This window comes from Papilio machaon, chromosome W, assembly GCF_912999745.1.
Source record: "Papilio machaon chromosome W, ilPapMach1.1, whole genome shotgun sequence".
Classification (NCBI taxonomy): domain Eukaryota; kingdom Metazoa; phylum Arthropoda; class Insecta; order Lepidoptera; family Papilionidae; genus Papilio; species Papilio machaon.
The window spans coordinates 2,054,434-2,068,823 of NC_060015.1; the positions used below are offsets into that span (position 1 = coordinate 2,054,434).

The 14,390-nt window shown below is 37.7% G+C and overlaps 1 protein-coding gene across 1 annotated transcript; it reads right to left on the reverse strand.

Moving 5' to 3' along the window:
- Window positions 1-9,938: 9,938 nt before the first annotated feature.
- On the reverse strand, window positions 9,939-14,390 carry LOC106712904 (uncharacterized protein K02A2.6-like). Its single transcript, XM_014505578.2, has one exon. The coding sequence runs from the start codon at window positions 14,211-14,213 to the stop codon at window positions 10,149-10,151; it is 4,065 nt and encodes a 1,354-aa protein (XP_014361064.2). The 5' UTR covers window positions 14,214-14,390; the 3' UTR covers window positions 9,939-10,148.

The window sequence follows — 14,390 nt, forward strand, 5'->3', positions numbered from 1 at the left end:
GAAGGCGACATGTAAGGGGAAATACCCTCAATCTGTGCGTTCGCTTCTCTGTCTGTGGGCAGTGTTCACTTCGCTATTTGCACGGTTTAGATAGTTTCTTGCTTGTATGCCACTTTTATGACCTATTGTCATACTTATTTATCAAGTTGTAATATTAAAAACCAAATATTAGTCAGAAATCAAAATTGATTTATTAGAATTACTAATTGGGATTTTGAATAAAAAAATGTTTTTTTTTTGTATATATTTAAAAACTTAATTATTAATTTTATTGATATGTAACTTGAAAAACGATTTTTTTCAATTAATTATAAGCGATTAAATATTAATAAAATTTAAAATAAAGTCACGTGACTGTCAACGGACCACGATTGGCCACCATACTTGTGACGTCATAATGTTATAGAAATTACATAACAGTGCAGCGTTTACAGCTATTATACGTAACTTGACAAAAATATTGTAAATTTACTATTAAAAAACGATTTGTTAAAGTTAATTTCGTTTAGCTATGTGTGATACAGGATTTATAAAAGCTAATTCTGATAATATTCCTGATGTTGATATGTTTATGATCACAATTTTTTTGAAAAATTACCTTCGGTTTAATTCTGCCGAATTCTAATTGAATATAATTACTTATTAAATTAATTTTAGAGTATCACGTGAAAGTTACGGTGACAAAGCCATAGGTTATGTTCAACTTAGCCGCAAAAATGGTATATGTATTTGTTAATGAAAGCCGGTATATGCTTATCGAATATTAAAATGATTTTACAAAAAATTATAACGTGACTTAATTATACGACGATGTGCAACTAATTAATTCTGCCGGCTCAATGCGCGGGCGCCGCGGCGGCCAGCCCGCGGGGTTAGGCAGTAAAAAACTAAAAACGAAACGTTCGATCGTTTCGTCTAAGCGATAGCGTCTCTCGTTTTTCCGTGTAAGGCTAGGCAGTAACAGACGACAGTCGCTTTCGTGCAGACGAAGGTGAATCGTCAAAAAAACAAATTATTGTCTATACTTGACGATGAACATTGTGTCATTTGAATTTGACGTATAAAGGTCAAATATTCTCGCGGTAAAAATACAAAAGTTTAGTGAAGTGTTTGTGTTTCAATTTACGTTTTGTAAAATGAATTCTTAAAACGCAAGCAGTGAGCAAATCGCCATAATGGTGGAATTTATGGAAAGGTACGTCAATAACGTATTTAAAATGGTAAACACCCCGCAGGGAAGAGTGAGGCGCCAGGAACTTTGCCAACCATTAAAGATGTTGCTGGGTCAGGTAGGTAGTGATCCTGACAAGTCTATGGAGCAATGGATCAAGGTTGGTTCTAATGTAATAATGATTGTAAACATAAAACAAGACATTCATTCTGAAGCACGTTTGTTATGGCAGACACATCCTTTTTTATTTTACTTATCCTTTGCAAGTGCCCTTGCTATTGAATCATGTATTTTATACAACAATAGTTTTGTAGTTGCCATTTTCCTAGCTACAAATATCACATTTCATCACCCAAACTTTATATTTTAGGACTACCAGTAGAGGAACAACAATTTTCCATACAATTTTCCACCCCCTCTTTCAACCCCTTACAACCCCCTTTTCGCGTTAAAATGTAGCCTACGTTTTTCCTCAGGCTCTAGACTAAATATTGGCAAGGATAACAGCAAAACATATTAAACAAAACATTCACCAAAACCGAGCATATTGCCAATCTAAATTTCATCCCCTATTGTTATTTAGCACCCTTGGGGGTAAATTTTTTACAAAAATTTAATTTCATATTTATTTATATAGAATTAGCAACCTCAAAAATAAGTTTCAAGCTTCCAACTGTAAAAATGACGATAATTCCATACAAACTTTCACCCCCACGTTCAACCCCTTGCAAACCCTTTTTCGCGTTAAAATGTGCCCTATGTCCTTCCTCAGGCTCTAGACTAAATATTGGTAAGGGTAATAGCAAAACAAATTAAAGAAAACATTCAACAAAACCTCACATATTGCCAAACAAAATTTCATCCCCTATTGTTATTTAGCACCCTTGGGGGTGAAATTTTACAAAAATTTAATTTCATATTTATCTTTATCAAATTAGCAGCCTTGAAAATAAGTTTCAACCTTCTACCTGTAAAAATGACGATAATTCCATACAAACTTTCACCCCCACTTTTAACCCCTTCAAACCCCTTTTTCGCGTTAAAATGTAGCCTATGTCCATCCTCAGGCTCTAGACTATTTGTGTACAAAATTTCATTTAAATCGGTTTAGTAGTTTTTGCGTGAAAGCGAGACAGACAGACAGACAGACAGACGGACAGACAGACAGACAGAGTTACTTTCGCATTTATAATATTATACTAGCTGTGCCCGCGACTTCGTTCGCGTGAAATACTATTTTGGGTAGCATTTTTTTTGAGCTAATTATTTTATTTAACCAACGTGCTGTGCTTTGATGTATGTAGAAGAACATAGAAAGAGGTGTGCCCGGACCGCGCCAAATGTAGGTCCTGGGTCTCTGCCTACCCCTCTGGGTTACGGGTCGAGAATTATGTTGTTGTTGTTTTTTTTACTTAAACTTATAAAAAATGCGAAAAAATATTAAACTTACAAAATATTCACATAAACATCTTCCCATACAAACTTTCATATCCTATTCCGTTTTGTTACATTGCAACCTTGAGGGTAAAACTTTTACAAATTTCAAATGTCATATTTATTTATATCAAATCAGCAGCCTAAAAAATAAGTTTAAAGCTACTAACTGTAAAAATGACGATACTTCCATACAAATTTCCACCCTCACTTTCAGCCTCTTATAACCCTTTTTTCGCGTTAAAAAGTAGGCTTTGTACTTCCTCAGGCTCTAGACTAAATATTGGTAAGGGTAACATCAAAACATATTAAACAAAACATTCACCAAAACCTTACATATTGCCTAACAAAATTTCATCCCCTATTGTTATTTAGCACTCTTGGGGGCAAAATTTTTACAAAAATTTAATTTACTATTTATTTATATAGAATTAGCAACCTCAAAAATAGGTTTCAAGCTTCTAACTGTAAAAATGACGATACTTTCATACAAATTTCCACCCTAACTTTCAACCCCTTACAAACCCTTTTTCGCGTTGTAAAGTAGTCTTTATCCTTTCTCGGGCTCTGAACTAAATATTTGTAACGGTAACAGCAAAACATATTGAACAAAACATTCAACAAAATCTAAAATATTCCCAAACAAAATTTCATCCCTAATTGTTATTTAGCACCCTTAAAAGTAAACTTTTTTTCAAATATTGAATATTAATTTCTTTATATCAAATTAGCAGCCTCAAAAATAAGTTTCAAGCTTCTAACTGTAAAAGAAGACGATACTTCCATACAATTTTCCACCCCCACGTTCAACCCCTTGCAAACCCTTTTTCGCGTTAAAATGTGCCCTATGTCCTTCCTCAGGCTCTAGACTAAATATTGGTAAGGGTAATAGCAAAACATATTAAAGAAAACATTCAACAAAACCTCACATATTGCCAAACAAAATTTCATCCCCTATTGTTATTTAGCACCCTTGGGGGTGAAATTTTACAAAAATTTAATTTCATATTTATCTTTATCAAAGTAGCAGCCTTGAAAATAAGTTTCAACCTTCTACCTGTAAAAATGACGATAATTCCATACAAACTTTCACCCCCACTTTCAACCCCTTCAAACCCCTTTTTCGTGTTAAAATGTAGACTACGTCTTTTCTCAGGCTCTAGACTAAATATTGGTAAGGGTTACAGCAAAGCATATTAAACAAAACATTCACCAAAACCGAATATATTGCAAAACAAAATTTCATCCCCTATTGTTATTTAACACCCTCGAGGGTACATTTTTTACAAAAATTTAATTTCATATTTATTTATATAGAATTAGCAACCTCAAAAATAAGTTTCAAGCTTCCAACTGTAAAAATGACGATAATTCCATACAAACTTTCACCCCCACGTTCAACCCCTTGCAAACCCTTTTTCGCGTTAAAATGTGCCCTATGTCCTTCCTCAGGCTCTAGACTAAATATTGGTAAGGGTAATAGCAAAACATATTAAAGAAAACATTCAACAAAACCGAATATATTGCCAAACAAAATTTCATCCCCTATTGTTATTTAGCACCCTTGGGATACAATTTTTCCAAAAATTTAATTTCATATTTATCTTTATCAAATTAGCCTTGAAAATAAGTTTCAATCTTCTACCTGTAAAAATGAAGATAATTCCATACAAACTTTCACCCCCACTTTCAACCCCTTACAACCCCTTTTTCGCGTTAAAATGTAGCCTATGTCCATCCTCAGGCTCTAGGCTATTTGTGTACAAAATTTCATTTAAATCGGTTCAGTAGTTTTCTGTTATAAAAACAAGGTTCATCTGCAGCTGGACGAACTATGGCCACATGGGTGCAATCAATGGCACCAATTACACCAGGAAAATTAAACTTAGTATACAATCTGTAAAATAATATTTGTAAGTAGTTGTATGTGCTCAAGGTAATAAAAATAAAATGATAGAAGTTATATATAGTAACCCCTACCCTTGCTTAATTTTAGTTCTTTGTGTGCTTGTTTGTGGGAATTGTATCCATTTATTTGAAATCTCATTCAGAGCTTTTGTCACCTCTCTGATACACCGACTTACACTTTTTTGATTCATATGTACCTCATTAGCAACACCTTTCTTATATGAACCCATGGCATAAAAGCTCAATGCTGTCAGCAACTAAAATATAATAATTGTGTCAGTATAAGACTCAAAGTGACTAAAGTTAACATTAATCATATTAAATACATAATCACCTTTTAACACACATATATTAAAAAAACATATATCATAAAAAATCAATTTACCTTAAGTTCCAGTGAAGTTGTTTTCGAACCTTTTAAACTGGTATTGTGCCTGAGCTCGTCACACAACGAGTGGAACTCTTCCTTATTCAGCCTGTAATGAGCTCTAAACTGCCACTCCGGAATTTTTTGGAGTAACCGTTCGCGATTCTTTAATCTTTGTAGAAGCATACGCTGCCGAGACATCTTTTTAGCTTCGGCATCTGCAGCTTCTAACATCAAGGCGTTCCACATGCGAGACATATCTATAATATGCCAAATCATAAATTTTTTACTTTATTCAAGTAACAAATAATTTATAACATAATACTCACCTTAGAAGTTTTATTTAATATTTAATAATAGTTTAAGATATTTAACTAAAGTTGATTCGGTTGACTTCGCGGCAAAACGAGACACCTTTGACGATCGTCTCAAAAACGAACGATCGTGTAGCTTTTAAAACGATTGGAAATGTCATTTCGTGTTACTGCCTAAGAATTTCAAAGGAATTAGTCGAAAAACGATAAACGATAGACGGCGCTTTCGTCTTTCGTCTTTCGTGCGTGTCACTGCCTATGGTTTTAACGCGTGACGTCAGACGTCAGTCTCTCAACCAATCACAATCGAACGATAGTCGCTTTCGTTTCGTTTATGTTTTTTACTGCCTAACCCCGCAGGTCATCGTTTGGGGCTCGAACCTGCGACCCCGCTTTGTAAACATACCGCGCAAGCACCGTCCGTTCATTCGTGTATCTGTGCCGGTACGAGGCTTAATCTGTCTGTTACAGGTAGAATTTAATTTCGATTGACGTGGAATGTAATGATGTATAGTCCGACCAAAGTGAATTGATACAGTACAGTAACAAAAATGAATACCCATAAATTATCTGGCCGTGTCGATGAGGGAAAAGCTGCGGCCCCCTTTTCTCGAAGCAACTTGTGTTGTCGAGTGTGAGAGTGTGAGTGGACCCACACTTTAAGACTTTTTGATGACGTTAATTAGTGAAATGAAACTATATTTAAAATATTTTATCTAAATTTAATTTTTTTTCATTATTTCTATTAGATTTTTTTATTTTTGCTATTTTGTCTAATAATACTAAAATTAGATACAGAAAAACTAGTATCAAGAATAATAATATATTAATTTTCTGGTGTTATTTTTCAAATCATTATATTGGACTTAGCGTGTCGAGAAGGCTTACTGTATGAAAATAGACTCATCGATCCCAACTTCACAAGAAGCTCTTGGAAAAACGGTCTTCAAAAAGATTAAACTTGGAGGGTTTTGGTGGAAATATTCAATGTACTTCGTTACATAAATAGAATGACTCAATAGCAAGAAAACCTGGTAATACGTCATTCATTATAAAACTAATATATTTTAAATCTAATTAAATATAACAGTAATATAAAAAAATATAAAATATTAAGTGAAACATAATGAAATTGTGGAATTAGTGAAAAAAACTAAACTTATTACGTCTACGATCCTAACAAAAATGTGTACAAAGTCCTAAACTAACATCCAAAGCAAATAACTTCAAATCATTGTTTATGTTACCGGCTTTTTTATTCTATGCTAGTTACTCCTATCGCGTATAGGAAGAACTAGTTTAACCTAGGCAAAACTATTTTGTCCTGAAATAGGGTTTGAGCAGTAATATATTATATGTTGGCGCAGTCAATACCCTTAACGAACACCGAGCACTGGTAGGGCGGCCATCTTGACAAATCTGGCAGTTCGGTTTGAATCGTCATAAGGTGCGCACGCAACCACGTGCTCGGTGGACGTTACTTAAACCCAATTTTATCTTAACAATCCTAAATTAGTTTAGTAATGACATTGATTGTATCATCGATAGTTATAATTGTGATAATTATTACAACAGTTATTTTATTGGAATACCCGCAAGTCCACGTCCGCTCGGAGATGTCAGATAACCCTGATGATAGTCGAAAGACTTCATATACGTAATTAATTTGACAAAAGTCTAAACTTTAAATAATATAAACTTATCGAGGTCAATAGTCGTGATAGAATACATATGTCCGAAGTACAAAATAATTGACCCACCACTAAAAAAAATATGTTTATGAACTAAAAATATTTTATAATTTATAGCAATTGATGCCTATTTATAAAAATCAATGTATTAAAATATATTATAACAGTAACTCTTAGCTTTACTGTAACAATTTATAAATTGATCTATTGAATAAATACTCGTAATATTTTTTAAACTAAATAAGTTACATGGTTAATTTCTCAAATGTGAACGCAGCCCATGAGTTGGGCGGGCGGCTGTTGCTTACGCCCTATCCTTACTAATATTATAAATGCGAAAGTAACTCTGTCTGTCTGTCTGTCTGCCTCGCTTTCACGCCAAAACTACTGAACCGTTTTAAATGAAATTTGGTACACAGATAGTCTAGAGCCTGAGGATGGACATAGGCTATATTTTAACGCGAAAAAGGGGTTGTAAGGGGTTGAAAGTGGGGGTGAAAGTTTGTATGGAAGTGTCGCCTACTATTGTTTACTGAACCGATTTAAATGAAATTTGGTACACAGATATTCTAGAGCCTCAGAAAGAACAGGCTACTTTTGAACGCGAAAACAGGGTTGTAAGGGGTTGAAAGTGGGGGTGGTAATTTGTATAGAAGTATCGTCATTTTTACAGTTAGAAGCATGAAACTTCTGTCTAAGGCTGCTAATTTGATATAAATAAATATGAAATTCAATTTCTGTAAAAATTTTACCCTGAAGGGTGCTAAATAACAATAGGGGATGAAAATGAATATGTGAGGTTTAGGTGAATGTTTTATTTAATATGCTTTGCTGTTACCCTTACTGATATTTAGTCTAGAGCCCGAGAAAGAACAAAGACTACTTTTTAACGCGAAAAAAGGGTTGTAAGGGGTTGAATGTGGGGGTGGTAATTTGTATGGAAATATCGTCATTTTTACAGTAAGAAGCTTGAAACTTCTTTCTAATGCTGCTAATAGGGGATGAAAATTTGTTTCGCAATATGTGAGGTTTTAATGAATGTTTTGTTTAATATGTTTTACTATTATACTTACTGATATTTAGCTTAGAGCCTGAGAAAGGACAAAGATTAATTTTTATCGTGAAAGAGGGTTTATAAGAGGGTAAAAGTAGGGGTGGAAATTTGTATGGACGTATCGTCATTTTTACAGTTAGAAGCTTATAACTTTTTTTAGGCTGCTAATTTGATATTAATAAATAGGTCATTTAAAGTTTTACCCTTAATGTTGCAATATAATAAGGGAATAGGGGATGAAAATTTGCATAAGAGTAAATGAATATTTTGTAAGTTCCATTTGTTTTGTTGTAATTTTTTATAAGTTTAAATAAAATACCTCAACAACAACAACTAAATTCACGCCCGTAACCCAGAGGGATAGGTAGAGACCAAACACCTACATTTGGTGCGGTCGTGGCACACCTATCTCTATGTCTACATCCATACATCAACGCATAGCACGTCGGTCAAGTAAAATAATAATCCTTAAAAAAATGCTTAACGAAAACAGTATTTTACGCGGACGAAGTCGCGGGCACAGCTAGTACCAAATAAAACATGAAACCAGTGGGAGTCCAGCGCCAGTCTCGCATATTACACCCAACCGATAACATCCTAGCTCAAAACTTTTTTTTAATATAATGTAATAATTTTTTTTTTTTTCCCAAACATTCAAATAACATCTACGTTAAAAAAGGTAATTTATAGTGTTGTGTAAAATTAAAAAAAAAAAAACAGATTAAAAGAAAAATCTCTTTTATTGTCTTATTTTTTAATAATTGTAGTTGCATCAGTAAATTAAGCTATTTAAATACTCGTAGCAAGGAAAAATGTTTGAAGAAGATAAGAGTAACAAAGAGAATCGCGCGCGAACACGGCCTGCCATAAACGTACCGCTTCCGGTGAGAATGTAAGTAACTTGACAACTTATTTATTGATTACTAGCTGTGCCCGCGACTTCGTCCGCGTGAAATTCTGTCTTCGGATAGATTTTTTTTAGGCTAATTATTTTACTTAACCGACGTGCTATGATTTGATGTATGGATGTAGAAGAACATAGAGAGAGGTGTGCCAGGACCGCGCCAAATGTCTGGTCCTGGGTCTCTACCTACCCTTATGGGTTACTGGCATGAATTTTGTTGTTGTTGTGGTATTTTACTTAATCTTATAAAAAATTACAACAAAACATATTCAACTTACAAAATATTCACATAAAATCGTATATTCCCATACAAACATTCATCCCCTATTCCCTTTTGTAATATTGCATCCTTGAGGGTAAAACTTTTACAAACTTCAAATGTCAATTTATTTATATCAAATTAGCAGCCTTGAAAAAAAGTTTCAAGGTTCTATCTGTAAAAATAACGATAATTCCATACAAAATTTCACCCCCACTTTCAACCCCTTACAACCCCTTTTTCGCGTTAAAAAGTAGCCTTTGTCCTTTCTCAGGCTCTAGACTAAATATTGGTAAGGGTTACAGCAAAGCATATTAAACAAAACATTCACCAAAACCGAACATATTGCCAAACAAAATTTCATCCTCTATAGTTATTTAACACCCTTGGGGGTAAAAATTTTACAAAAATTTAATTTCGTATTTATCTATATCAAATTAGCAGCCTTGAAAAAAAGTTTCAAGGTTCTATCTGTAAAAATAACGATAATTCCATACAAAATTTCACCCCCACTTTCAACCCCTTACAACCCCTTTTTCGCGTTAAAAAGTAGCCTTTGTCCTTTCTCAGGCTCTAGACTAAATATTGGTAAGGGTTACAGCAAAGCATATTAAACAAAACATTCACCAAAACCGAACATATTGCCAATCAAAATTTCATCCCCTATTGTTATTTAGCACCCTGGGGGGTAAAATTTTTACAAATATTTAATTTCATATTTATTTTTATCTAATTAGCAGCCTTGAAAATAAGTTTCAACCTTCTACCTGTAAAAATGACGATAATTCCATACAAACTTTCACCCCCACTTTCAACCCCTTATAACCCCTGATAAGTATGTGGAAGAGTAACTGAAACGACGCTTGCTTAGTGCAGACTGCTTTAATGACATCACGTTGACGTAATGGTCGGGCGCAGCCGACCGTTCCTATTTGCGCATAGTTGATGCGCATACATAACATCCCTCCCCTTTTAGAATACATATACATCCCCATCAAAACAAATACATTAAGACGACAGAAACATTACTGCAATATAAAGTAACCCTAAACTTCTTCGTCGGACAGTACCGGACGTCTAACACCTCTAGTGACCGTCACGTTGGGGTGGTTGGTAGGCGGCGTCGGAGGCGAGCGTGCCTCCTCGTCCTCCCCCCGCGGCGAATCTGCGCACGCGGAGTCTTGCACCGCATGTGGCACTCCAGGCTGCTCCGATGCCACCGACGATGTGGGACTACCCAGGTCTATCTCGTCATAGTCCCATGAGTTTAACATGGCCTCACCTTTGTATAGCCACAATTGGTTTTTATGTTTTTTCATTTTATTTAATGAATTGTTGTCTTGTACAACATATAACACTTTACCGAGTCTTTTTAGAACTGTTGCTTGATGCCAGGTGGATCTATTATTTCCAGTAAACTTTTTATATAAAACCTGGTCACCCGGTGAAAAAAATTGTTTATTATTGCCGCCGTGAGCTTGAACTTGCGAAGACTGTTTTTTATTTACAAAGTGAGCAAGGGGAACGCACGAAGACGACGGTGATATAGGGTTGATCAAATCTAAACGCGTCCTAAGTTTCCGCCCGTAAACCAATTCGGCGGGAGAAAAGCCTGTGGTGGAGTGAACGGAATTTCTATAGTCATACAAAAACTTCAAAAGTCGTAACTTTGACTCCTTTGCAGTACGGCTAGCCAAAAGGCTGCTTTTAATACCCTTTTTAACTATCTTCACCGAACTCTCCGCCTGACCGTTACTCGCGGGATAGTAAGCCGGCGTTGTTAAATGTGTGATCCCATTTCCCGCGCAAAAGTTCAAAAATAGTTGTGAGCAGAAGGATGTACCATTGTCACTGACTATTGTTTTTGGAAGACCAAATCGCGCAATAAAGTCGTGTAAACGTTCGATCACCGCGTTCGAATTCGAATTCGCGTTCATATCGTACACTTCCACCCATTTAGTGTATGCGTCGACGACGACTAGGTAGGTGTGACCATTAAGCGGACCTAAAAAGTCAATATGTACCCTGAAGAAGGGTTGAGGTGGAAACTTCCATGGTGAAATTTTAGTCCGCGGTGGCGATGGCCTCAGTCGGTTGCATATATCACACGACCCTATCAGCCGTTCGATTGCGTCATCGACGCCCGGGAACCAAAACCTGGACCTAGCTTCAGCTTTGGTTTTAACAATGCCCAAATGTGATGTATGTAATTCATCCAAAATTTTCTGACGTAATGAACTTGGAACTACGACTTTATGCCCCCGCATTAAACAACCATTTTCTAAAGATAGTTGATTCCGACATAAGAAATATGGTTTAAAATTTGGATTTGTTTCTTTCTTAGGCCAACCGTTAAGAACGTATTTTAATACGCGATGTAAAATAGTATCGCGCGATGTCTCGTTTGCTAATTCTTTGACCGTAATCGGTAACGAGCCGTCGACAACAAAACAAACATACGCAGCTCTGTCGCACAGCGCCGCGGCGGCGTCTGCGCACAACGCGCGCCCCGCCTCTGCGGCCCCCTCGCCGCTCTCGCTCACGCCTACCAAGCTTGCGCGCGACAGATAATCCGCGCTGTTATCAGCGCTGCGAACGTATTCTATGTTATAATTATACGCGCTTAAAAACATTGCGTATCTTTGTAATCTATTCGCAGATACTTCAGGGATACCTTTATGCGGGCCGAATATTGATAATAACGGCTTATGGTCTGTTCTTAAAAGGAAAGGTTCCGCACGACCGTATAAATACTGATGGAACCTGCGGACGCCGAATATTATTGCAGTCGCCTCCTTTTGTATCTGCGAATATCGTTTTTCAGCGGGCGTGAGCGTGCGCGACGCGAAAGAGACCGGCCGCTCGGCGCCGTCTTCACCCACCTGCGATAATATCGCCCCAAGACCGGTGGGGGATGCGTCTACCGTTAAAATAATTTTGGCGTTTTGATTGAAATGCGCTAACACTAAATCTGACGCTATATTATTTTTTATTGAAACGAACGCATCCGTGTGCTCCTGCGACCATTCCCACTTTTTATTTTTCTTTAACAAATCATATAAGGGATTAAGAATTCTAGATGCCCCGGGTACAAAATTCCTGTAATAATTGGCCAACCCTAAAAATGACTGCAACTGGCTAACATTAGTCGGTACAGGTGCGTCTACGATTGCCTTTATTTTTTCGGGTGACTTCTTTAACCCTTTTTTATTTATGACATAGCCAAGATAACTAATTTCGTCCTTGAAAAATTCGCATTTATCCTTTTGTAACGTTAACCCAGCCTCCTCGAGCCTTTGCAACACCGAGTTTAAACGTTCCATGTGCTCGTCCCTATTTCTGCCCGTAACCAGTATGTCGTCGAGCAGACATAGCACGCCGTCTAGTCCCGATAATACGGTCTCCATGGCACGCTGGAAGATAGCCGGGGCGGAGGACAGACCGAACACGAGCCGCGTATATTGATACAGTCCCCGGTGTGTATTGATACACGTTAACTTTTGCGACTCCTCGTCGAGGCAAAGCTGATTATACGCACTCGATAAATCTAATTTCGTGAACTGTTCACCGCTATGTAATTTGGAAAACAGTTCGTTCACCGTAGGCAAAGGATACTGGTCGACTACTAACTGTTTATTTATACTGACAGCGTAGTCGGCACATATCCTCACGGAGCCGTTTCTCTTAAGCACAGGCACGATAGGTGACGCATACTCCGAATGATCTACGGCTTTTAATACACCTAAATCGACCAATCTGTCGATTTCTTCAGTAACTTTCTCCTTTAAAGCGAACGCTAACGGACGGGCTTTGAAAAATACTGGTCTCGACTGTTCTTTTAAAATTAACTTGATCTTATATTTGTTGAATGTACCTAAAGTATCCGAAAACGTTTTTGAAAATCGAGCCTGGAGCTTTTCTATTGAAAGAGGCGAGTCGCAATAGTTAACTGGAGTCAACTGTAAATTAAATTTGGAAATAAAGTCCCTACCGAGGAGCGCCGGGCCCCCGCCACGTACCACATATACGTCTAAGTTACGGGTTTGCCCACAATACAATATGTGCGAATGACTCATGACACCAAGGCAATGAATCGCTTCCCCGGAGTAACCTAGTAATCTTTTCTTTGTTGGCAACAACTGTGTTTTACTGAAATGCCGACTATAGGTATTCACTGAAATAACGGTTACGGCGGACCCGCTGTCTATTTCAAATTTTAATTTAACCCCATTCAACTCGATAAACTCCACCATAGGCTCCCCTCTAAAGGATCGGATATGAAAACACTCACCGTCGTCGTCGTTCTCGTCCGATACGTTCGTCTCCGCTGACGTCACCTGGTTCACTCTTTTGCACATTCGCTTAAGATGACCTTTCCGGTTGCAATTTTTGCAGGTATAGTTCGAGAAACGACAGTCTACCGACTTGTGGTTATAGCCGCATACGGAACACTTCACCTTTTTCAAACCACTTTCACTAGCACTTTGTACAATAGCACTTGAATGACCGATCTTGTACAGCGCGTCTGGAGGCGCAGCGACGACGGCGCTGCTGCTCGACGCGGCGGCTGCGCTGGCGGCGCCCGTGCGCGCACAACGGATGTTTTCCGCCAACTCCACGGCCTTTGACAGAGTCAGGCCGCTCAAGTCCTTGGAGTAGATCTTCTCTTTCTCGATCCCGTGCTGCATGCCCATAATGAAGCGGTCGCGGAGAGCTTCCTCTAGGTTGCTGAACCCGCAGTGTGCCGAGAGCCCCCGCAGTCGAGCCGCCCATTGCGTAAACGACTCGGTGGGCTGCTGTATTGCCGCATAGAAGTTGTGCCGCTCGCCGAAGCCGACGCGCTTCGGTGTGAAGTGGGCGTCCAATAGGTCGAGGATATCCGGGTATGGCACCTCCTGCAGTTCCTTCGGCAGCGCTAAATCCGATGCTAATTTATAGGTACCCTCTGAGAATGCACTTAGCAATATCGCGCGTCGCTTTACTCCCGTCGCATCGGTTAAATGGTTTATATCATTAGCAATAAACCATTGCGTTATGCGACTCTTGTACGTTTTCCACGTCTGTTCACAGTGATCGAAACAAGACAAAATACCAAACTGTCCAACAGACATTTTGAAAAAAAAAAAATTTCACAACGCGGGTACTTTGGTTTCTCGTCGCCAATGATAAGTATGTGGAAGAGTAACTGAAACGACGCTTGCTTAGTGCAGACTGCTTTAATGACATCACGTTGACGTAATGGTCGGGCGCAGCCGACCGTTCCTATTTGCGCATAGTTGATGCGCATA